The sequence below is a fragment of the Macaca thibetana genome, chromosome 6 (genome assembly GCF_024542745.1).
Source record: "Macaca thibetana thibetana isolate TM-01 chromosome 6, ASM2454274v1, whole genome shotgun sequence".
NCBI classification, from domain to species: Eukaryota; Metazoa; Chordata; class Mammalia; order Primates; family Cercopithecidae; genus Macaca; species Macaca thibetana.
This window is the reverse complement of record NC_065583.1, coordinates 11,664,276-11,690,145: the sequence shown is the minus strand read 5'-3', so window position 1 is coordinate 11,690,145 and position 25,870 is coordinate 11,664,276. Positions and strand designations below refer to the sequence as shown.

The 25,870-nt window shown below is 45.8% G+C and overlaps 1 protein-coding gene across 3 annotated transcripts in view; it reads left to right on the top strand.

The window, feature by feature from the left end:
* Positions 1-25,870, top strand: part of DOCK2 (dedicator of cytokinesis 2) — a 433,847-nt gene that overhangs the window by 389,944 nt on the left and 18,033 nt on the right. For all 3 annotated transcript variants that reach the window (XM_050794630.1, XM_050794631.1, XM_050794629.1), the window contains exons 37-44: positions 1,868-1,958; positions 3,024-3,143; positions 6,777-6,866; positions 8,461-8,565; positions 11,240-11,381; positions 16,275-16,356; positions 17,656-17,740; positions 18,551-18,637. In XM_050794630.1, coding sequence (XP_050650587.1) covers positions 1,868-1,958; positions 3,024-3,143; positions 6,777-6,866; positions 8,461-8,565; positions 11,240-11,381; positions 16,275-16,356; positions 17,656-17,740; positions 18,551-18,637 — 802 coding nt within the window. The remainder of the gene's footprint in view (positions 1-1,867; positions 1,959-3,023; positions 3,144-6,776; positions 6,867-8,460; positions 8,566-11,239; positions 11,382-16,274; positions 16,357-17,655; positions 17,741-18,550; positions 18,638-25,870) is intronic.

Below are 25,870 nucleotides of genomic sequence, written 5' to 3'. Positions count from 1 at the left end.
ATGAATGAATGAACGAATGAATGTTTCTGCCTGGGAAGCTCTCCCAACTCATCCCCTTCCCCTTCAGATCAACTGTTCTGCCATGGGAACCTTTCTAGAAGCCTCTCTTCTCCCCACCTGGATAAAGGCTGCTCTCCTAGTACCATAGACCACTCCTTCACAACACATATCATCGCTGTGTTCTTGCAGTTACGTATCTGATGATTTGATTCATGCCTGTCTCTTCTCCTAGACTTTAAATCCCAAACCCTGAGAACAGTGCCTGCTTTTGTCACTGCTTATCTCTAAGGCCTGGAATAGCCTGGATGCCCAGTACAGCTTTGCTGAAAGAATAAGTGAATGAACAAAATACTGACAGGGCATCCTAGCACAGCGGCTATCAAATCACCACTAGGTGACCATTCCTTGCCTCAAAATCTTTGGCGGTCCCTACCCTGATTTCAGGCGGCCTACATTTGTCCCACTGGCCCGTTTTATGTGGCCAGGAACCCTGAACATTCGCTGCTCCTTTAGTGAGCTTCGTGCAGAAAACGTTTTTCTCAAAAGGAACATAAATCTGAGCATTGAGACACGCGTTGAGTGGAGATGCCCGAGAAACCCTGTGTTGCCTGGTGTGAGACTGCGTCAGGGTGGAATGCTGGCACCATGGCAGGCATCCCCTGCCTCTCCTCTCCCAGGAAGAAATCAGCATCTCCCCTCACCACATTACTTAGAGTTGGGTTTAAATAAATCCTCCTAATGATATTCAAGTCACCAGTACAGTGGTTCATTGCCTCTGGATTCTGTTTCCAACGGTGGCAGGAGAGAATGTTTTGTAGAGGAATCTAGTTCACAGTGATAATAGATAACAGCTGCCGCTGCTCAGTGCCAGCTACAGGCTAATCACTTTCAGAGCATACTTGCATTTCTTAGCAGCGATGCGAGCTGTCATGTATTGAGCCTTTTGTAAGACACACATGGTCTCCTTGGCCCTTTATATGCCCAGTTACTTTATAGATAAGTTCTATGAGTGTTGCCATTTTACAGATGAGCAAACTAAGGCACAGAGAAATTAATTCACTCCTTAATACCTATTATGAATCAGTTATCTAAGAATTTTTCAAAGCACCCTGCCTTTGTCCTTGTTCCCATCCTCAGTACCCCTCAGTTATATTGCCGTCTCATGGTTCATAACTGGGATCTCACTTTTCAAAGGGACAGGAAGTTAAAATGTGACTGCAGTCAAATAGCTAACTCTTCCTACTGACAGCTCAAGGTCTCCCTGTGAATATCTGTTCTCCAGCCCGGATCCACTTCCTTTCATTACCAAAAAATGCACTTACTTACACCCAGAGAACTCTGTAGAGAGGGGTGGGAACTGTCCCTTACAGCTGCTGTGGCTTGTTCATACTCCTGCAATGACACAATGATTAAGAGTAGGGATCATGTCCTGACTCTTCTGTTTATTAGCACAGAACTCTAGATAAATTGTCTCGCTCTCCTTTGTTTATTTCTCTTGCTTGTCATATTGCATTGGCCAGAACATTCATTATCAAGTTGCATGTTATCTGGGATGGCACCTAACTTGTCCAGGCCATAGTTCTCTCATCTGAAAATAGGAATTCCTGAGACTCATCTCACAGGGTTGTCATAAAGATTAAGTAACCTAAGAAATTTAAAATACTTAGCACAGTACCTGGCATGCACTAAGTACCCAACACACACTAGGTGCTGTCATTATCACCCACACAAAGGGCTGGTTATCCAGGAAGGAGGGCTTTCTTGCCACCCAGAGAGGTACCCAGTTGTTCTCTGGGCTCCTGCTTGTCCCTGCCAGGTGTCTCCTTGTCACTGCGCCTGGTAGCTCAGCATATTTTCCCTCAAACAGGTACCTGTACAAACTCCGCGATCTTCACCTGGACTGTGACAATTACACAGAGGCTGCCTACACGCTCCTTCTCCACACTTGGCTTCTCAAGGTACTGTCACTTTGGGTGAAGGGCATTTATTCTGGGATCCTGACAGGGCCTCACAGCAAGTTAAAGAGTGAAAAAAGAAAAAAAAAAAAAAAAAAAAAGAAGAAGAATCCAAATACTTTTTTTTTTTTTTTTTTTTGAGACGGGGTCTCGCTCTGTCACCCAGGCTGGAGTGCAGTGGCCGGATCTCAGCTCACTGCAAGCTCCGCCTCCCGGGTTCACGCCATTCTCCTGCCTCAGCCTCCCGAGTAGCTGGGAATACAGGCGCCCGCCACCTCGCCCGGCTAGTTTTTTGAATAATCCAAATACATTTTGTTTTGCTCTGTGTCTCCAAACTCTTGAGCTGGCAGGGTACTTTTTGCACTGCTTCCCCAGTCACATGTGGTTTTGAGTGATCTTTACATTTAGCAACAACAACACCCCTCCGAGATATGTTTGCAGTTTTATATAATATCTAAACTGCTATTAACAGTAAATCATTGGCATGCCCACTGAGCTGCATTCCTTCTGTTGAGAACTTAGCTGTAGCTGGCAAAAAAATCAGAATGATTTCCTTTGGCTTTGGGAGAGCTGGGAGCATGTTTCTTAGGGGTTCGAAGTAAATCCCTACAAAGCGCACACAGAGAGCCAACAAAGAGTAAGATAAATGCAACTCAACAAAAATCAGGAGGCTTCACAAGTGGAAATTGCAGCCCGGCATCTCTCTGACTGACCACTGGCACCCAGGACAGGCCCCGGGGAAGCTAGCAGAGGGGAGGGCGTTTGCAGGGCTTCATCGGACTCCTAATCACTGTGGTTTTAATATTTCACGTCCCCTCATTTGTCTGTTTTGGAACTTGGGACATTAGTGCTGCTTGGAGGGCAACTTCCAAATATCCTGGGTACTCATGCCTCAAAAGGGCAGCCTCTCCAGTGGTACCCCAAGTTTCCAGAAGTAAGCTGAGTTCAAGAAAGGAGAGACCGAAAGGACAGGGTGTGGGGAGTGCGGTTCCTGCCTTTAATCCTGGGAAGACACCTGCTCTCGGCAGCCTCTGGCCCTGTGTGACTTCCTGTGTCTTCTCTTTGCAGTGGTCGGATGAGCAGTGTGCATCACAGGTCATGCAGACGGGCCAGCAACACCCCCAGACACACCGGCAGCTCAAGGAGACGCTCTACGAGATCATCATAGGCTACTTTGACAAAGGAAAGGTAATCTATCCCTGCCGCCCTCTCTCTGTGGGGACCCTGGCCACTGGAAGGGTAGTTCCCTCCCAAACCCTATATCCAATCCATCCTCAGCTCTGTCAGATATCCCTCCAAATCCTAACTCTGATCACTTCTCTCCACTTCCTCTGCATCTCCATTCCTTCCACCTCCATGTAAGGCACTGACATGGCTCACCTGGGCACTGCAATGGATCCTACACAATTTTCTTGCTTCCTCTACTACCCCCAACATATCATCCTCCATAGAGAAGATAGGATGATCATAAAACATAGATTGGATTATGCCATTCCCCTGCTCGCAATTTCTTAATGGCTCCCCCAATCTACTTAAAACAAAGTACACAATCCCTCCCATGGCCCATGAGGCTCCACATGAGCTGTGCCCTGGCTGCCTCTCTCATTTCATCCCTGCTGGGGTCCCTCTTGCTCACGTGCTCTATGCCGACCTCTTTTCAAACTCAGGGGCTTTGTACTTGCTTTTCCCAGCTGGAAGCATTCCTCTACCATAGCTGCCCACTGGAAGGCTGGGATTCACTCAGATGCCACATGCTAAGGAGGCCTTCCCTGACCACCACTAGACAAACCAGCAGCACCTCTGCACCAGGTTACCCTTATGGCTTCTTCAAAGCACTTGTTCCTATGAGACATCATCTTGTTCATTTTCCTTTTACTTGTTTATTTTCTGGCTCCCCAATTTAGAATGCCATGAGATCAGAGACTTGTCTTGTCCACTGCTAAATGCCCAGTGACTAGGACAGAACCTAGAAAGTCTCCAGTGAATATGTAGGCCTGTGTCCTAGGTTCTGTTCTAATCACTGGGCATTCATAAATGAATGAACTGAATGGATGAATGACATGCACTGTCACCCTTGATCTTTAAACAGCAAGGATGCTTGGTTGTATTGGGTCAGGAGATTGGCCAGACCAGCTGCTGCCCAGCTCCAGCCTCTGGTGGACCTTCAGGAAGTACCAGCCCCAAAACTTCCATGCACCCTATAGAGAACATAGATCGGTGGCCACATGCTCAAGCTCTGGGGCCAGATGACCCAGCTGCAATCCTTGTTTCTTTACCACCTACCCTTCCCTTGACCTAAGAGACTCCAATCCCCACCCATAACAGTGAAATACTAATAGTACCTTCTTTCTAGTTGTGCTGTGAAATAGAGTGAGAAAATGCAGGTAGAGCACCTGGCGTAGGACCTAGTGCATAGTAATAGCTGGTGAAATGTCAGTAATCGTCATCATTACCCTACTCCACCACTTCCTCTCTCAAGCCTTTCTTGAGTCCTCTGGCTTACCTGCAGCCCTCCCTCTCCTCTGCATTGCAAGACCTCTTACAGTTTATCAGGACGTAATTTAGCACTTAATTTGGGCCTGTCCTGTCGCTGTAGTTTATTGCATCTGTCTTAGTCGGATCCCTCTACCTTTTCTGGAAAGATAAAATGAGGTAATGTCTGTGGAAGGGCTTATAAATTCCCAAGACTCAAGCAGTTGGAGAGCACTGTTTTCATAATTTACAATTATAAGCCTCTTGAGGGCAGAGATGCTGCCATCCCTTGAACCTCCTGCCCTGCTGGGTGTCAAGTCAGAGCTTACTATTTGTTTATCAGCTGATTAAGTAGGTTGCAGTGTGAGAGCCTAAAAGTACATGTTGAGCTTTGTCCTCAGCAAGATATTCAATTCAGCGCACTCTGTGCTGAGCAGAGAGGAAAAAGGCGTGATCCCCAGCCGCAAAGAACTTACTGTCTAGTGGGCAAAACAGACATGCCAATAATAATCTCTTTTGCATTGCTCTTTGGCATTATGCAATGACAGGGAAAAAGGCAAGGGAACAGGGTGGTGCCAAAGTACTTTGGGAGCAGAGAGGAGGGAGCAGATGGGTACGGCTTACCCTGAAAGTCGCTGCTATGAAAGCTTCTAGAAGGAAGCCCAAACTCCTCAGCACCCCGTCAGCTTTCCTTCCCCATACCTCCTCAGGGAGGCTCATTGCTCCAGGCACACATGCTGGCTTTCTACTCCATAAGTTCATCTCTCCATCACCCGACGGACTCCTCTAAATTGCTCAAAACCAAACGATTTCATCTATTGATGTATATACTTTGTCCAGTTATGTTCCATGAGAGCAGAGTCTGTCTTGTCCATCTTTATATCTGTTTCGTTACTGCACACCACACCATGCCCAGAACCCAGCATGTGCTTAAAAATGAATGTGTAAGACTCAGAGAAATCAGTGACTGCTGGAGGTCCCAGTGGCCACACAGGCAGAACTGGGAGGAAATCCCAGGCACCTGACTTCCTGCCCCGACGCTTCCCTGGTCTCTTAGTGATTTCTTAACCCATGGAGAGAGCCTTTCTTCTCCCTGTTCATATTACAGTGACAAGTAGACAAAGACCTATACTTGAGCCCAACAGTCCCCTGGCCTCAGCCCAGGGGGATTACCCCCACCTTCTGGTTCAGGGTGAAGAGAAAACCTCAGCCTGGCCCGTACACTTGGTTCCTCCTCCTAGCACATAAAGCATTTTTATGCTGCTTGCTAAGCTGTCCGTGGGTTTACAGCCGTGGCGTCTCCACTCGGCACTTGGTTTTATTTATTTTTATGCTTGGATGCAGAGAGAGCACTTTTGCTACACAGCTCACACTGCATATTGGCAACCTCCCCTCTCTCCTCCTCCTACCTCCCCCAGCTTCTCCATTTAGGTGCATTTTCCATTTTAAACTGAAGGTGAAATGTAATGGGTATCCCTTGAGATTGCCAGCCTCCGGTCCGCCCTGCATCTCCCCTGACTCTGCAGACCATCCTGACCTCCTTCGGTCTAAGAGAGTGACGTGATCTATTGACTCTCGTCTAAGACAGAGAAGAGAAGTATCCACTGTGTTTAGGGATAAAAAGTCTTAATTTTTTTTAATACTCTAGCACCACCCCTCCCACCTCTATGCTACCTGACTCCTTACTTCCACACGTCAAATAATCCCAATAAAAAGTGTCAGGATTGGCAGAGTAGAAGAATCCCAGGACTGCATATCAGGAGAACTGGGGCCTGGCCCCAACTTTGTCCCTGGAAACTCTGACCTTGGGCCACCTTGTTCACTTCTCTGTGAACCATTTATCTTTGGAAAAGGGGGCCAATACTTCTCTGAGGAGGTGAGGGAATCAAAGGTTTCATTCACTAAACACGAGCATGTGGGAGGCAAGGACTGAAGAGCAAGGCCCTGGAGACACACACGGAGGCTTGCATCCCGACTCTGCTTTTAGTGAGACGTTTGACCCAGGACAGGTTGCCAGGCCTCTCTGAACCTCTGTTTCTAACCTGGACAATGAAGATGGTGTCAGTTACCTCTCAGAGTGGTTGTGAAGAATCAGAGAGCGCGTAATTAAAGGGTTTAGCCTCATCTGTGCCTGCTCAATTATTTATCAAGAAACTCAGGTGAGAGGCCAGAGGAAGGTCGTCCTCTCTAGGAAGCCCCCCAATCCCTCTGAATGGGGGGTGGGTCTGGATCAGAGCGAGGTTTCCACTCAGTCCCAGGAAGCACAGCTAAGCCGGGGTCCCTTCCTCAGCAAGGGCTCTGCAAACCTGGAGGTGCTGCCTCACCTTTGTCCCTGTGACCTTCCTGTAGATGTGGGAAGAGGCCATCAGTCTGTGCAAGGAGCTGGCGGAACAGTACGAGATGGAGATCTTTGACTATGAGCTGCTCAGCCAGAACCTGGTAAGGCATCCCCTGGGAAGGCTGAATGCCCTGCAGCCTGGGTGCTCAGGGCCTCAGCTCACCCAAGATCCTGGGGAGATGGGGATGAGGGCCAGGCGGGGTTGGGGAAATAGAAAATGAATGGAAGGAGGACCTGAGCGAGGCTGTACTGAGCATCTCCCTTCCCGTTCGGAGTATTTCCAAAGAGAGATGTCGTGGGGAAATGCTTCGGTGACAGCATCTCAGAGGGAGCATTGAGTACCTGCGTGGGGCTGCAACTGCCGCCGCCGCCACAGCCCCAATAAACGCTGTGCTACATTTTCAGTAAAAGTTCCACAAATCACTAAACCAATTAAATAAAAACACAAATTTGTGCTTTCTGATTAACAGATAAATCACATTAAAATGCTCCCCATCTGGTTACTCCCATTAGCATCGATGCTCACGATTTGGTGGGGGAAGTGGAGAGCAGGGGAAGCCAGCCCAGCTGATCCTGCTTGTACTGCAGAAGCCTGGGTTTGGCGGGGAGTTGGACTCTGCAGGGAAATGCAGAACTTTTTGGCTGCTTCCCTCCCACCCACACTCCCCACATATTTTCTGGCTGCCTGCGCAGCAGGACCCCAGGGACCCTCTTAGCCCATTTAGAGAGGCCAGGCCAGCGACTTACAGAGTCAGAATGTTAGAAAAGGATTGATAGCTTTTGGTTGGGGGAAGGTATGGTGATCTTGTTAAAAACAACTGAGCTGTTAACTGTTTTCACTGTTTGTAAGATGATATGCAAATACACACACCAAGAGACACCTGATACCTACCCCACGTGTACCTCCACATAGATGTTCGCCAATGCCTATGCCCAAGACACACACACACACACACACACACACACATACACACACAGAGGATACATTCAGACACACACTAATGTATGTGTACTTGCCTGCACAGAGTCCACATCACACAGGCATCTGTCTAGATCCACATGTATCTTCCAGATTGTATCAAATGGAAGATGCCATCGATCATACATCATTCTTTTTATTGTGCCATGTCATGATTCCTTCAGAGCCAACTGCAGTTATAAGATGCCATTAGGTGTAAAGTAAGATTCAGACTGTTTCCAGAGATGTTAAAATATGGAAAACACACACCTCTTAGAAAAGATGAAATGTCTTAGGTATACATGCACAGGAAAACATCTGTATCCGGGGACATTTATTCATTCTATAGCCTCACAAATCCATGCCCAAGTGTGCATGGAGGTGGGAGCAGAGATGCAATGATGGGAACCCTGGATGCAGTTTACTGGGTTCAGCTCCATGCTTACTGGCTGCTTTATGAGATACCATTTCTTTATCTGCAAAATGGAGATACTCATGGGATTACTACAAGGATGATTCAAGTAACCACGCTAGTGCAGGTAGAGTGATTAACACAGTCCCTGGTATACTGTAAATGTAGCTATTACTATTGTGATTATAGACATAGCACAGATATACAAATATGTGCACATGGCTCATTGGTTCTGGTATAATAATGTCTTCACTAAGGCCTCTTGGAGTTGAATGTGCCTTTGATACACATCTGTGTTGCAACAAACCTTGTTTTCTTCCTTTAGATCCAGCAGGCAAAATTCTATGAAAGCATCATGAAAATCCTCAGGCCCAAACCAGACTACTTTGCTGTTGGGTACTACGGACAGGGATTCCCCTCCTTCCTGCGGGTGAGTCTGAGGGTGACTTGGACACCAGGCGAGAGCCCCGGGGCCTCGGCATCTCAGCGGTCCCTCTATGCTTTGAGGATTTGCTTGTGCTCAGAAGCGGTGCTCTTCCCTGAGTGCTGCCCCCATCCCCAGGAGACTCCCCAGTCAATGCTCCCATCCTAATCACCAACATCTCTCATCTACTGTGTTTCTTTAACTACACAGCAACTACGGCTGCCTCGTGAGGTAGTGAGTTTCCCGTCACTGGAATGAGGTGTTCAAAGAGTGGCTGGAGGACGTTTGCTGGCAGAGGTTTGCTGCCAGGAGTTACTGTAGAGCAGTCATTCTCAGACCTTTTGGTTTCAAAACCTTCTTTCTCTTTTAAAAATGATTGAGGACCCCAAAGAACTTGTGTGTATAAAGATAATCTCTATCTACATTTACCACGTGAGAAATTAAGAAAATGTTTTTTAAAGTGTTCGTTTATTTGAAAATACAAAAATGGTCCAGGCATGGTGGCTGATGCCTGTAATCCCAGCACTTTGGGAGGCTGAAGTGGGCAGATTACTTGAGCTCAGGAGTTCAAGACCAGCCTAGCTAACATGGTGAAACCCTGTCTCTACAAAAAACACAAAATTTAGCTGGGTGTGGTGATACGCACCTATAATCCCAGCTATTTGGGGCCTGAGACAGGAGGATTACTTGAACCCAGAAGGCTGAGGCTACAGTGAGTCATGATGGAGCCACTGCACTCCATCCAGCCTGGGTAACAAAGAGAGACCCTGTTTCAAAAAATAAATAAAATTAAAAAAAATAAAAACAGCAATAATAAACCCATTACATGTTAACATAAACTGCAATTTTAGGGAAAAAACCTCTATTTTCCAATAAAAAAAATCAGTGAAAATCACGAGATTGCTTCACATTTCTGCAAATCTCTTTAATGTCTGACTTAAGACATCTAGATTCTCATGTCTGCTTCTGCAATCTGTTGCGATCACACATCTCGCAGCCTTGGAAAGCTCCTTTGTACCCTCATGGGAGAATGAGAATGAAAAGGATAAATAAAAACTTTCATGTTATTGTGAAAACAGTGTGATCTTGTGGTTCCTGAGAGGGTCTTGGGACCCTCAGGTGTCCCTGGAGCACAGTTTCTGAACCACTGCTGTAGTGGCTTATTTACCCATCATGTGTTGAATTGGATTAGATCACCAGTAGGCTGCCTTCAGTCTGGGAGTCTATGGTTCAATTCTGGGGTAAGGGAAATACAACAGAAATGGCAAATCTGGTCTCCAACCTCACTTGATTTAGTCTAGTCAAGGAGATAAATCACTCACAGTTACTGATCGACAATCGATGTGGAGGCGAGGGTGGGCCTGCAGGAGTGACTGCCATGAGTTGCAGAGAGGGGTGCGGGCTTCATGGAGGAAGTAGAGGCAGCTTCCCACACCTGCGTGTACATCAGAATCCCATGGGGAACTTGTTAAAAGTACAGACTCCTGGGCCCCACTCCCACAGATTCCATTTCAGCAGGTCTGGAGTGGGCCCTGGGCATCTGAATTTTTTTCTTTGCTTTTCTTTTTTTTTTTGGAAACGGAGTCTTTCTGTGTCGCCCAGGCTGTAGTGCAGTGGCCTGATCTCAGCTCACTGCAACCTCTGCCTCCCGGGTTCAAGCTATTATCCTGCCTCAGGCTCCCAGATAGCTGGGACTTCAGGAAGGCAGCACCACACCCAGTTAATTTTTAGTAGGGACAGGGTTTCACCGTGTTGGCCAGGATGGTCTCTATCTCTTGACCTCATGATCCGCCTGTCTTGGCCTCCCAAAGTGCTGGGATTACAGGAGTGAGCCACCGCGCCCAACTGGGAATCTGAATTTTTAAAAGTCTTCTAGGCTCCTTGGACAATCAGCTAGGTTTGGAAACACTGATATGTAGAGATAAATGACAGATGTGTGTTTGGATAGAAGAACTTAGGGGCCATTTTAGGCAGTATGGATGGCACAGACGTCTAGAGCAGAGTTTCTCAACCTCAGCACTATTGATATTTTGGGCCTGAAAATTCTTCATTGTGGGGCTGTGCTGTGCATCGTAGGATGTTAGCAGCATCCCTAGCCTCTACCCCGAAGGTTCTAGTAGCATCCCCCACTCTCAGTTGTGACAACCAAAAAATGTTTCCAGATACTGCCGACGTCCCTTGGGGGACATCACCTTTAGTTGAGAACCACTGGTCTATAAGAGACGAACATGGTGAGGAAGGATAAAGACTGTGTTTTCACACGCTTAGAGCCAGAAGCCAGGTGATGAGGATATGAAAGCTGAGTCCTTCCAGCCCACAGGTCCAGCCCACATGGTCCATTACAGGCAACGGGGAAATGTTGTGGCCATGTATATAGGAGAGTGGGTGTGACACAGTGAAACCTGAGTGAGTAATTATTCTGGAAACTGTACATAGGATGGTAAGAAGAAAGTTCTCAGCATCCATGATCTTCCCTTCCTCTAGATTCTTTAGAGTAGTGATGGCCTCTGCTAGGTCAGTGAGTTGAGCTCTTCCTTTCCCCCTGTAGGGAAACCAAGAGGAGAGCGATGCACTGGAGGTCCCCATAGACTGTGGTCATTTTACAAGCTCCCCAGCTTTGCTTGGCCCCTTTCTTCATACCTGAGTCCCCAAATCTCTAATGAGCATCCTTTCTCTGCAGAACAAAGTGTTCATCTACCGCGGGAAGGAGTATGAGCGAAGAGAAGATTTCCAGATGCAGCTGATGACCCAGTTCCCCAATGCAGAGAAGATGAACACCACCTCTGCCCCGGGAGATGATGTGAAGAATGCTCCAGGCCAGTGTATCCTTGGAGAATGCCCTAGCCAATGGGCCAGACCTGAGCAGCCCTGCCGGGGCTGCAGCCCACAAAGACCCACCTTAGAGCTCACAGCTGCTGCCAGAATCATTGCAATGGTGCCGTGTCGCAGGAACATGCAACATGTTCTTTGGATCCATGTTCTTTGGATCCTTTTCTGGTCTCTTCATGATCCTGGTATCTCGAGCTCTGTTTGGTTTGGAAATTTTGTCTCCATTTCCTGTTATCTTTGGTGCTTTTTAAAAAGTGCATGAATGTGAGCTAGAATGTCAACTCCGTGGTCGCTCTGGCTTGCTCTCTGCAGTAAGTTCCCATCTCCCGTGGTGCCTGTTACAGAGTGACTCCCAGTAAATATTCGAGATGAGATCCAAAGAACCCATCTCAATACATCGTAAATGTTGTATGCATTGATTAATTCACTCACTCACTCATTCTTATATTGAATACTCTCAAGCCCTTACTCTATGCTAAGCAAGGTGCAAGGGACTGGAGATTTTCATTCACAAAATGGTCCTACGTTCAGGGAGCTTACAGTGTAGCAACTAAAAGAGGCATTAAGTGACTAACTCCTCTATTCCATATTTATTTACAAAAATATAATCTGTGCCTCGAGGAAGCCATGCAGAGTACTGTGGTTGGGAAAGGAGAGAAGGCATCCTTGAGGAAGGGGACGTTTGAGATGACAAACAACCAAAGCTTAGCAGGAGGTGGGGAGAATATCCCAGACAGAAGGAGGGATGCTTCTGTGCAGAGGCCTTAGGCAGTAAGGAGCATAGCAGTCTCCACGAACTGAAATGATGCCACATTGCCATCATAATAAAATCAAAACTGCTAAGCAAGGCCTGCAAGGCCATCCATGATCTGACCCCTGCCTGCCTGTTCAGCGTCATCACTCCCCATCCTTCTTTCCCTTTATCACATCCCTCTGACCACAGTGGTCTTGTTTCTGTTCCTGTGATGTGCCCAGCTTGTTGCCGCCTCTGAGCATTCATATTCTCTGTTCCCTCTGCTTGGGGTGCCCTTCTTCAGCTCCTTACATGACTAGCTGTCTCTTACCCATCAGACCCTAGCTTGGCGTCACCTTCTGGAAGAGGTCTGCCATGGCCTTTCTATTGTCAAATGTGGCCTTTTCTGAACTCTTCATGACCCTGGTATCTCAAGCTCCATTTTCCTTGGAAAATCTGTCTCAATTTGCCTTTATCTCTGGCACTTTTTAAACATGCATGGAGGCGAGCTAGAATGTAAGCTCCATGAGGGAAGATGCTTGCCCTAGCTTGCTCCCTGCAGTTAAGTCCCCCTCTCCCTGGTGCCTGGTACAAAGGGACTCCCAGTAAATATTTGTTGATTAATAGAAATGAAAAGGAAACAACACAGAAAGAGGAAAGAAGAAAAGAGATAAATAAATAGAGAAAGGGAGGAAGGAGGCAGAGAAGCAGCCAGCTCGCTTGGAGTACACAGTACACAGAAGTCACATGGGGTGATGCTAGGGTGCAGTATAAGTGAGTGCCAGTGCGGCCAAGCATGGTGTTTAGCAGGCCAGCAGCTGCTGTTGGGCAACAGACAGGATTCGCATGGTAGGGAGCATATAAATGCAAGAATACGGCCAACTGCTGAGCCAGGGAGAGCATTAACTCAGCCTAGCTCCCAGCATTGCACCCTTTAGCACAAATTAAGTTACAGCGTTTAAAATGGGGTTAACAGGTTGCATGGCTGGTCTGCTCAGTCTGCTGTACTTTAATCCAAATATTCTTCTCTCCAGTGGTAAATATTCATCTGTAACCTTTTCATTATGCTTGCCTGCCCTGCGTACCTGCTCTATCATGGTTATTTGCAGGAGGAAACGCAACTGGTGGTGGGCTGGGCTAGTTACAAATATGAGTCTGGTTATAGGCGAGACATGGGATTAGTTCTAAGGCCTTTCTAAGTGGACCTCCTGGGATTGAACAGCTCTGTGGCCTTTTAACATGAGGCTAGGGAGAGAGTACGTGTTCCTGGGACATAGCTTTCCCCCGGTTCAGTGCCAGGAGGCAGGTACAAAAGAAAAGGGGAAGGGCTATTATTTGCTAACTGTCCTTTTCATGGAACTGAGGGCTTTATATCCTATAAAACCCTCTAAGGGGAGTGTTGATTTTCCCTATTTCATGGAGAAGAAATATGTGGGGCAGAGACGTAAAGTGGTTTGCCTAAGGTTACAAAGCTAGTTAGTGATGGAACCAGTACTTAAACCTCACGATCTGTCTGTCTGAAAACCTATGTTCTGGTACACCATTGTTTTTTAAAAGATTGATGAACAGCATTCTCTTTATTAACTGTTTACCATGTACTAGGCATTTTACATGCATTGTTGTTTTACCCTCCAATACTTCTACAAGTTAGGTATTATTGCTTTCTGCATTTTGCTCATAGGAAAACTGAGGCTCACAGAATTTAAGCAGCTTGCACAAGGTCACAACTAGGAAGTGATGGAGCTGGGATTGGAACCCAGGCCTGCTTTTTGACAAAATATTGAGTTCTTAATGCTCTCTTCTCTTGCCTTCACTTGCGAAAAAGCTGATAAGCAGTCTGAGAGGGTGACAGATCTCATTTCTCACTTAGGTATCCAAGTAGGGAACAATCATTGAAAGCCAAAGTCTCTTTGTAGGGGGTCTGCAGTTGCCCAGCCCTCTGGGGCCCCAGTTCCACGCATACATTCAGCATGTGGCATAACAACCTCACCAGCCATCCTCCTGGCACAGCTTCAGGGGACTCATGTCGCAGACTTCCCCAGGACAGGTTTGGATTCTCCTCTTGGGCCAAGACCAGTGGCCAAGATCAGTAAACATGACCTAGAACCTTCTCTAAAACAGGGGTCTGCAAACTTTCTGGAAGGGGTCAGATGGGCAGTATTTTAGTCTTTGTGACCACGCAGTCTCTGTCACAACTACTCAGCTCTGCTGTTGTAGTGGGAGAGCAGCCACTGAAAACCCAAAAATGCACAGGTATTGCTGTGTTCCAATAAAACTCTATGGACACTAAAATTTAAACTTTCTATCATTTTCACATGTTACAAAATACTCTTTTTCCCTCCATTGAAAACTATTCTTAGCCTCTGGGCCTTACAAAAACAAGCAGTGAACCAGATTTGACCACAGGACCATAGTTTGCCAACCCCTGCCCTAGACTTAATCCAGAGTGATTTTCTTCCCAGAGCAGGCTGTTGGCCACATGGCTTGAGAAAGAAAAGGGTTTTCCTGAAAATTGTAGAAATACTTTCACTGAGATTTATTCATTCGTGTTAAACATTTTCCTCTCTCATGAAGAGAAATCTATTTAAGGCAGAAACAGGCATCAGAAGTAAATCAATGAAAACCCTAACATATTAGCATAGAGTAAGTTCATCAGAGAGAGGCAATTCAATTTAATCTGGAACTAGGTTTTGGTCATTTCTTATGTGTGAAAGAACCATAGTCTCTGCCATGAAGAAGCTCACGATCTGGGCAGGAATGGATGGTGTGAGGTGGGCTAGGGGGAGGAGGAAGCCAACAGGGAGCTGGAGGGTATATCCTAAGAGAAGCACAGACGAAGGCTGTGGAAAGCCAAAGGAAAGAAAACAATTCCCAACTGGAGGGTGAATTTTGTCTTCATGGACTGTGGTGTTTGACATCTGTCCAAAGGGTTCACAAGAGAGGGATACTGATGAGGGAAAAGGTTCCAAGGAAAGGGAGTAGTAGGATCCATTGGATATCCAGATAATGATGAAAAAATGGGTGAAGGCCATGTTGGCCTAGCTTTGAATGCTAGCCGGAAGAGTTCTTGATTCCTTAGTTGGCAGACATGTCAGGCCCAGGTGAAGATTTTTTTGGAGTCATGGTGGTCATTGGGTAGAATAGAGGGAAAAGACCTTGAATACCTAGATAAAAGATGTGGGTAAAGAAGAAATGGGAGGTAGGGAAAGGGAAGAGGGTCAGGAATGGGACCAGTGACCGCTGACTTTGTTCATCCAGTTTGCCATATTGTCAGCTTAAAAGGACTAAAGACAGATCTAGAAGAGGCATGACAAGGGTCTGACCCACATAGTGCCTCTCCAGTATCTAGGCCTGTTGCAGACATCACTCATCCACCATGGGACTGTTTTCCACTGAGTCTGAACACAGCTCCTTACCATCCTGCTGCAGGGAGTTGCTTTCAAATTCTCAGAGTTGGAGTGCAAAATGACATTTATTTGCATATTCTATAGCAGTGCTTCTCAAACTTTAGCATGCATATGTATCACCCAAGGATCTTTCACAGATCCGGACTCAGTTGGTTCTCAGATAGTCCAGAGTCTCTACTTCTAACAAACTTACAGGTGATGCTGATACTACTGGTCAGAGGGTCACCTTTGAGTAGCGAGTCCAGAGTGAAAGAATTCTGAGCTTAGAGTTAAAGGACCTGAATACAAACTTGGATCTGTTCTTACAAGTTGTGTGACCTTCAACAAGTGGCCTGGCTTCTCTGGCCTTGAAGGGGACAATTTAGGTTAATAATGCACTCAGTGGAATTGAGAAGATCAAATGAAATCATGAGGAGATGTACTCTGCAATTGATTTGAGAGCTATAAATTCATTCAATGGTATTATTATTAATGATAATATAACAATGATGATGATTAAACACCACTAGCCAACTCTGTTTATAGGGGCTGAGCCCTGGCATAAGGTTGCAAGGTGACAGCACTGATAAGGACCTCAGTAACTAACTAGTCATTAGTGCCTAGTGGGCAGCAGCAACCTGAGGTTCATCATTCAGTAAAAATGTGGCTCCATAAAGGCTGGACTGGAAGGTCTCAGCAAGGACCAGCTATACTTAAAACTGTCCCTGCAGCCAACAGATATAAGTCCTTAACTACATGGATTTCAGACATCCAGTGCTTCACTGTCCAGCCTGTCTTGGATGAACACCCCAGGTTCAAGAATAAGCCAGTGCCTGACCAGATTATAAAGTAAGACTCATTGTCCACAGGGAAGAAGGATGGGGAAGAGAACCCATTGGGACCACCAAACTGGGCTGGTGGCAGAACAGACCCCAGTGTCTTTCTAGTTCCTTCTCCATCTTAGCCAGTTTGTTCCCCCGTTTTCCTCTTGGGCAAAGAATCACCCTCCAATTAGCTGGGCTCTGCCCCTGACAAGGCTGAAGCCAGGAAGGATGGGAGGGCCAGGGTTATGGCTCAGCAAATCCTCAGCAAGCATTGAGCATTTGCTCAACTGGATGCACTCAGCCTATTTGTTGCTCAGGTTGATCTCAGAGTGGCCCCAGGGAGTCCACAAACAGAGTGTGACTGAGCAAGTGATAGGCAGGGTGGAGACAGGGGACCTTGGCCATGCTGAGCACCTGCTCCCAGAGGGACATCTTCTCAGCACGTGTGAAGGTTGTACATTGACAATGGTGTGTTCCGGCTCTGATAAAGGTACACTAGAGGAAGTGCCATGAAGGCTGATGTCCACCTGTTCTGGATCAGATTGCAAAGTCACTGATGAGGCCACAAGGTGGGGCCTCTGAGGGACCCAAGGCTGTATGCCTCCCAGCTGCCCAGCTCATTCCCCCCATCCCATGCCCAAGTTCTAATGGAGCACTTGAGTGTCTTAAAGTAGGTCCTCCCCTCTGGGTGGGACAGTCAGAAACAGGATCTGCTTTGCAAGATGAAGGACCCTTTAGGGACAGGCAGCCCCTCCCAGCAGCCTCATGAAGTGCCACAGCAGAGCAGGTGGAGCTCAGCTTGGGTCTCAGCCTCCCCTCACCTTCTCACCTTCTCAGACAGGCACCCATGAGCAGGGGACAATAACTATGCAGCTAGCACGGTGTTCTGCTGGCCCTGATGTTAGAATCTCACCAAGGATTCAAGAAGACTGATTTGGGGGTTTGGCTGGGACACCTAAAGAAATCCTTTGAGGACACCCCTGGGAAATTAGGCTCAGACCTCAGCTCCTTTGTTGCGGATCACAGGAAATCATGACCTAGACCATCAGTGTTAGAATTCCAATTGCCTGGATAGTCTAGGGGTACTATGTTCTCAAAGGGGCATAAGACCAGTCTACCTTCTAAATTGCCTTGTCAGGAAAGCCTGTGCAAAAGTCACTCTTATGGAGCCCAGAGCACAGACCTTGATTTTAAATGCCACCACAAGGGACTCTACTAGGCCTGAAGTTTACTGTAATGAGCCTCCCTGGACAGTGCAGGGTCAGATCCGGTGTCAGCAGCCGGCCATAGCTACCAGGAGCCTCAGCCTCTTCCTGTCTTTCAGCTTCTACAAATCCAACTACGTACAAAGGTTCCACTACTCCCGGCCCGTGCGCAGGGGAACCGTAGACCCGGAGAATGAGTTTGCCGTGAGTATCTTCCCTACTCTTGATCATTCCCTGGGGCCGCCTGGAGGAACCAGAGCATGCATCAGCCAACCTCAGAATGGGAAGGAACTTGATCCAAAGCCAGAGAAAATAAAGCTAACCTCCATGGATACCATGATGTCCATTCCCCAGTCTCTTCCATTAGGGCCTGTGCCCTTATTTCTTGAGCCTTTTTCCCTTTAATACAGAACCCGGGCCTCATGTCAGAGGCACCTTTTCAACCACAGGGCATTCAGGCATTGCCAGCAGGTAGAAACCCTCAGGCTAAGAAGGGGTGTTGATAAAATCAAACCTTCCAGCAAACACCAGTAAGAGGTCACAGCAATTTAGTCATCGCTGTCCCCTGAGTGCTAGTCTCCTCTGTGTGTGTCCAGCTAGGATTCAAACAAGACTGGCATAAGGAGGTGTCTCCAAGTCTCAGCTCTTTGGCTTGGACTGTAATTCTTAATATTTTTGGAGCCACTGCCTCTTTGAGAATCTAATGAACACTGGGAACCCTCCCCCGAGAAAACAAATGGATACATTCAATATTGCCTAAAAATTCAGACTGCTAATAAACCGAGGTTAAAATTTACTTGGCCTAAGTCCAGGGAGAGCTTACAGTTTATGTTGGGAAAGAATTCTTAAGGGTAAGGTGAGAGCGTGTTTCTGGGTCTTGCAATATTTATTCTACTTTTGGGTAGCTGGGAGGCCTGGGGACCTGGCTGGGTTTCTGCCAAGCTTCTCTGATACCCAGGTTTCATAAATGTGTGTGTTGCTTTCCCGCCTTTGCCACCCCCTGCCCATGGACAGTCCATGTGGATTGAGAGAACCTCCTTCGTGACCGCATACAAGCTGCCGGGGATCCTGCGCTGGTTTGAGGTGGTGCACATGTCGCAGGTGAGTCTGGGACATTCGTGGCAGGACCACCCCTCCTCCGATGCACAGGGCACAACCAGTCTCCAAAGGCCCCTTTGACTTTACAAAGGAGACATGTTTTTCTTTGAAGCTGCTGTGTGAGTCCCAGAATTCCCATGCAGGCAGCATTCAGAATAATGCCTTTCAGATTTTTTTTTAAGTGTCAGATAACCTTTTTGTTCCCTGCAAATGAAACTTTCCATGGCCTCCAGTAATAAAGCTGGTGAATGGGGAGCTTCTGTTGGGTGGGTGGACAATCATCTGTTCTGTGTCGCAGAGGATGGACAGTCATCTCCATCCCCCTCATACTCCTGTCATCTCAGTACCCCCTTGGGGGCACCTGTGCAGTAGCCCAATATGAACCCATTTTATAGTTGGACAAACCGAGGCTCCAAAGAGAGAAATCATTTGGCTAGAATCCAAATGTTTGAACTCCCTTGTGCAGATAAACACCTATTTTGCTTCTCAGCACAGCTTAGGGTCTCCATGTCCTCAGACAGCTAAAGATCTTGCAGTCCCCAAGATACAGAGGAATGGTCATTGTGGTTGTGAGGAAACTTTATAAATGGACATATTTAGGATGTCTTATTTATTTATTTATTTATTTATTCATTCAGAAAATACTTAATGTGCACCTAACATGTTAGGCACTGTTTTAAGACCTAGAGATTCTGCAATGGAGCTTCCATTCTAGTGGGAAAGAGGACTAAAAAGGCAAAGTAAATATATGACAGATGATGATAACTGTGATGGAAACAATTAAAGCAGAAGGGTGATGGATGAGGGACTGCTATTTTAAGTAGGATAATCAGAGAATGCTTCCCTCTATATTGGCTGTTGAGGAGAGGTCTGGAGGAAATGAGGAAGGGGTCCATGCTGACATTGAAGAGAGAGACATTCCAGCAGAGGGGACAGCAAGTGCAAAGGTCCTGGGGCCAGAGTATGCTTGTGTCCAGACCAGAACAAGTGAGGGTGAGTAGCAGTCGTCTGATACCAGATCACGTAGGACCTTGTAGACCACCATAAGGACTTTGACTTTCCCACTGAGTGACACAGAGCCACGAGCAGAGGAGGGACGTGGTCTGACTTGCGTTTTCAGGCTATTGTATCAGACGATAGCATTGAGATAGTCACTTCTACCCTTAATGACCCTCTCTTTTCAGTGAACCCAGCAGCTCAGTAGCCCTTTTGCCTCCTTTTTATAGGCATGACTTAGACCTTGGAAAAGTATAACAATGATGGTGAGAGCAAAAACATTGTTGTGAGTATGGGCTCAACTGTTCATATGCATGATCTCATTTCAACCCCTCAGCAACCCTGTGAGGTAGATATTATTATTCTTCCCATTTTACAGATGTGGGAACTGAGAGGCAGAGTTAATTAGTGCATTGTTCAAGGTTAGTAAAAGAGATAAGGTATGACTTTAACCTCCCCTGTCAGGTACCTGGCTTGGACTCTTTTATCTTTTTATCCTTAAGAAAAAGAAAAAGAAGCCCACCCCAGCCCACCCCAGCAAGTAGTACCCCCAAAAGGAAGGAAGGGTCTGTGCCCTTGCTTCATGGCACATGATAAGTTTTAACAAGTGCCCCAGGTGCTGTGTCAAAGGTTTATATATCTCATTTAATTCTCATAGGCCCCCATCCCTGTACTTCCCATTCCCTCAGCTGCTATGTGTCAGCCCAAAGCACTTATCTCCTAATAGACTACGTAATTTTCTTGTTTATTTTTAGTATTAAGAGAATATTAATATAACATTAGACTATAAGCTACACTAGAATATAAATTCCAAGAAGACAGGTATTTTGTCTATTTTATTTTCTGCCATACCTCCAAGTGCTAAACATAGTCCCTGGCCCACAGCTGATGCTAACTAAAGAATATTTACATAAATTAATCAGTCAAACAATATGCAGACACCCATAATGTCTAAACTGGTTACCTTATTTTAAAAACTCAGCATTTTGAAGTTAGGAAAGAAATAGTCAAGATTTTGGCTTGTTTCTTTTATCCTGATGCCTTTTCATAGAAGGCATTGGGGAAACCTTCAAAAAGTTGGCCAGAGTGAATTTATCTTTAATGGCTTCTCTCAGATTAGTTAGCAGGAATTTCAGGGTGTCTCAGATACAAAAGTTTAATGGTCTTGTAAGTGACTTCATTTCCAAAGATTGTTTTGGTGTTATATGAATTTTATCTTGTTCTCAGTTATTTCCTCCATAAATTGTCATCATTACAGTAATGTCTATATAGAGAGGCATTTTCTGATGAGCTTCAAGTATAAGTTCTGCTTATTGGGGTTTTATTTTTTTCTTGTTCTTGGCCCTGAGAAGTGGAGTTTTTACAAGGAGCCCTGATCTAGGGGTCAGAGATCCAAATTCAACTTGGTCACTAATGAGTTATACATGTTAGATAAGGACTGTATATCTCTGGCTCTTAGTTTTAACCATCTATAAATAGGAATTGCAAAATGATGGAACTTTAGAGCTTAAAGGGACCTTAGGTGTCCTTTAGTCCAAAAGCTATAAACTCAAATACCTTCATAGCCTAGTAAGGGCTGTGGCAAAGTGCAGTAGCAACAGCCCCCTCCTCCATCTCTGTTGAATTACATTTTTAAAGGTTAGAATCAATGTGCTAGCTAAGTGACAGACCTCCGCCACCTGGTTTGGCTTGTAGTTCTCCAAGTTTTTTGTCCTGATTCTTCCTGGTTCTTGTCTACCTGCGTTATTTTGTATATGAGAAAATGAGGCCCAGCAATGGGACGTGAACTGCCAAAGCAATTGTGGCAGAACTCAGAGGTCATGAGAGCACCTGTCTTGTGCAGCTCATAGGATTCCTGGCTAGACTTAAGAAGGCGATATTGGTAAAATGGCTTTGAAAAATACGAAATGCTGGGCAGGGCGTGGTGGCTTATGCCTGCAAGCCCAGCACTTTGGGAGGCCCAGGTGGGCAGATCACAAGGTCAGGAGTTCAAGACCAGCCTGACCAACATGGTGAAACCCTGTCTCTACTAAAAATACAAAAATTAGCTGGGCATGGTGGCATGTGCCTGTAATCCCAACTCCTCAGGAGGCTGAGGCAGAAGAATCGCTTGAACCCAGGAGGCGGAGGTTGCGGTGAGCCGTTATCATGCCATTGCACTCCAGCCCAGGCAACAGAACAAGATTCTGTCTAAAACAAATAAATGAAATGCCACTAAATTGCCAGGGATCAAGATCACTTTCTCTTTCATCTTATGTTCCCTCACCCATCCACACACACTTTTACATTTTTTCCCAAAGCACCCTCCCCTAATAATTCATTTTCCCTTCACAGCAAGCCTGGCAAGGGTTACTATATTGATAGAGAAACTGAGGCTCAGCTTAGGGAAAAGACCAGAGATTTGAGGGCTAGACTAAGTCCCAACAGCCCGTTGATGGCAAGTGTAGTATCAAAACTTGATTCACATGTAGTGGAGGAAGCCCGCCTTTGGAATCAGAAATACCTGAGTTCTCTTTCCAGCTCTGCCCCGGGGCTCAGGGATAAGTGACTTAACTTATTCTTGGGGCAATGAAATGAGCATGGGTGTAATGTGGCCAGCATGGGCTGGCACACAGGAGGCAATCGATCAGTGAAGTCATCTTCATTATCACGATCATTACTTTTATTCCTGTTATTAGCTAAACCGTGGGTTTAGCTTCTGAAATCTAGGCCTCCCACCAACTGTATAACTCCTGTAATGATCTGAAAGTTACATATTTGGTTTACACAAATGCCCATAGGCGAGAAACCAAAATTATTTTCATTCTCATTCTCTGTTCCTAATGGCTATACTGGGGATAACACTTTGGGAATCTAAAAATAGTTTCAAAAGCAAGGAGGAAAGCCAATCAATAGCTCTTTCCATTTTTAATGACTCATCTTAAAGCCTGAGTCTTTCAGATATGGCAGGCTATTGTTCAAACGCAGGTGTGGCGCTGGGCTCAATCCAAGCAGTGGTGATAGATTTTCCTTACAACTCAGTCTACACCTTGGCTCCTCAGAGCCCCCAAGTACACAGAGTTAGTCTGTGTACTTGACAGATACTAGACCATAGGTTTCACTTTGGAGGACTATGGCTGCAGCCCAGTTGGACAGCGTTCTCCTTCAATTAACATTATATGTGTGTGCATGTGCAGGTGTAGGGTGTGTGGGCATGCATGTGTATGTGTATCTATGTGTGTGTGTATATGAGAGAGAGAGAAAGAGAGAGAGTCAGTCAGTCATTTCCCAAGGCAGAGATCTGATCTCTGATCTCACTGCAGAGATCAGTCATCTTCAAAAACATCCAGACACAGGGTAACGGAGTGAGGAGGCTATAATTTCACAAAAACGGTTTAAAAAGATGACCAAGAAGACAATTAGCAACATAGCAGACTAGGAAGCTCCTGGCTCTCCCTCCACCCCCAAATGCACCAGATAAACATCTACTCATGGATCAATTCCCTCTGAGAGAAACTCAGGGATGAAGTGAGGGACTTCTACCTACCAGGCACTGAGTAAACATCCACATTGAATCGATACGAAAAGCTGAGGCACACTCAGGTATGCACCCTGCTCTGACACGGTGCCATAAAATGGAGAAAGAAATTCCCAGTACTCATCTTCTCTCCCTGTGGAGAGGAGGGCTTGGACCTCACATATACCATTCTAATTTGGAGTTTCTTCATTGGTTGGCTCTTAACTTACCAACTCTGAGACTGTGCAGAGTTAGACACATGCAAGTCTCTTTAGACCACAGGAAAAAAATCAGTGGTTTTATATGGGTGCACATGTACTTTCAGGCATTCCATCCCCTGAGAAGAGTATAGTAAAGGGTCTTTTATAAATGGAACCCCCTGCTTCTCCCCAGAAGGCATGTGTGACACACTCTTCCAGTGGCTACGTGGCAGCCTGGCTTCTACATAACTTCCACTGAGGAGTTAAGGGTCAAACACATATTAACCCACTGGCAGCCTGAGAAGCAGGCTGTCACTTCTCAAGCCTTCCCTCCTGGCTCACCCCAGCAATAACTACAGGTTTATGAATCCCTCCTGGAAGGAGTTTGTCCACACATCGAGTTTCCCAACTTTTACAACTTCCACCCGAGGGCTGTATCCTAAACACCCTAGCTCTGAGAGCAGAGGGGACTGGCATATGCCTGTTTCCAAAGACCACAGGAGAAAAAAACGCAGCAGTTTTATACAGGCATGAAAGCACTTCCAGGGCTTCATTCCCTGAGAGTGGTGCAAAGAAAGGGCTTAAAAAATTGCAACCCCCTATTCCTCCCTAGATGAGGTTTATGCTATGCATTGAGTGTCCCAACTTTTAGAGCTATCTCTAAAAGGATTCCATCTAAACCTCTTAGCTCTGGGAACAGAAGGGAGCAGGTGTATGCAAGTCTCCCTAGATCCCCGAACAAAGAGATGGTTTTAAATGGGTGCACAGACACTTCCAGGGGTTACATCCCCTTGGAGCAGTGCAGAGAATGGGCAGAAATGAACAGCTCCCATTTTCTTTCTGGAAGGGTCACACACTTCCAGTGGCTGCTTGATGGCCTGGCATCTAACAATCTTGCATCAGGAAGCTAATAGGGCAAACAAACAATAGCTCTCCAATAGCCAGAGCCAGAGGTGGGCACTTTACAAGCCTTTCCTCTGTCTCAACCCAGTGATAAATCCAGGTCAATCCATTCTTCCTGCAACAAGTTTGGCCATATACCAAGTGCCACACTAGAGCTCCCACCCAAGGGACTGTCCTCTTAATGATGTAGCTCTGGGAGTCAATGGGATTTTGTCTTCCTGAGTGGCCCTAGACCACACAAAAAGAGGTGTATATACAATGGGTCCAATTTCAACAACTATATCCCCAGAATCAGAGGGTGCAGCCTGAACCTGAGTATAGGCACTTGCCACAGATTCTCTCCCCAGCTTAGTGCAGACAGAGTGAGAGCTAATCACCCATGCTCAGCTTCACAATGAAGATGGAAGGAACTGGAACACACATTTAATACTCCAACCTTTTCAGCTACATCTAGAGAGTCTAGCCCCTGCCTTATCTGTCTCAGGGTACTGACAGGAAGTGACACATTCTAAGCAATAGGGGTCTACCAAAAACAGAGACAGCAGTCTGGGCAAACAGAGATTTGAGAGGAACCCTAACATTTCAGATTGGATGGATTGGTCAGATCCTTCTTCTACATAAGGCCAGTCTGACAAGACTGCGAGAGAGAACTGTCTTATCTAATGCAGAGAAACTAACACAGAAACCAAAGGAAAATGAAGAAACAGGGCAATATATTCCAAGTAAAGGAACAAGATAAATCTCCAGAAACTGAAATGTGTGGAGTCAAGACATGTGATTTACTCAGCAGGGAATCCAAATAATGCTCATGAAGATTCTCACCAAGGACGGGAGAGCAATGCAAGAACAAACCGAGAATTATAACAAAGAAAAAGCATAAAGTGTACCAAACAGAAATCATAGAGCTTAGGAATATTATAACTGAACTGAAAAATGCCATAGAAGAGTTCAATAGCAGACTAGATCAAGCAGAAGAAAGGATTAGTGAACTTGAAGACAAATCACTGGAAATCATATAACCTGAGGAGCAAAAAGAAAAGAGAATGAAAAAGAACAAGGCTGGTATAAGAGAATTATGGGACACCATCAAGTGTAATAACATATACATTATTGAGGTACTAAAATAAGAGAGAGGGAGGAACTAACAGAGAACATATCCAAAGAAATGACAAAAACTTCCCAAATCTAGGAAAGAAACTAGAAATCTAGATCCAGAAAGTCCAAAGGACAACACATAAGATAAATCCAAAGAGACCCAAAAGTCTTTCTCAGACAAACAAAAGCTGAGTTAAGCATCATTAGACCTGCCTTACAAGAAATACTAAAGGTAGTTCTTCAAGTTGAAGGAAGAGGATACTAGTTAGTAATGTGAAAACATGAAAATATAAAACTTGCTGCTAAAAAATACGTACATTGCCAAATCCAAAGCATGCTAATACTTTAATGATGGTGGGCAAATCGATTATCTAGTATAAAGATTTAAAGGCAAAAAATATATAAAAGGACAACTAAATCTCTAATAGTTTGTTAAAGATACAAATTATTTTTCATGTAAATTGTGACATCTGAAACAAAACATGGGAGGAGAGGGAGTAAAATTGAAGTTTGTGTATATGATCAAAATTAAGTTGTTAATCAGCT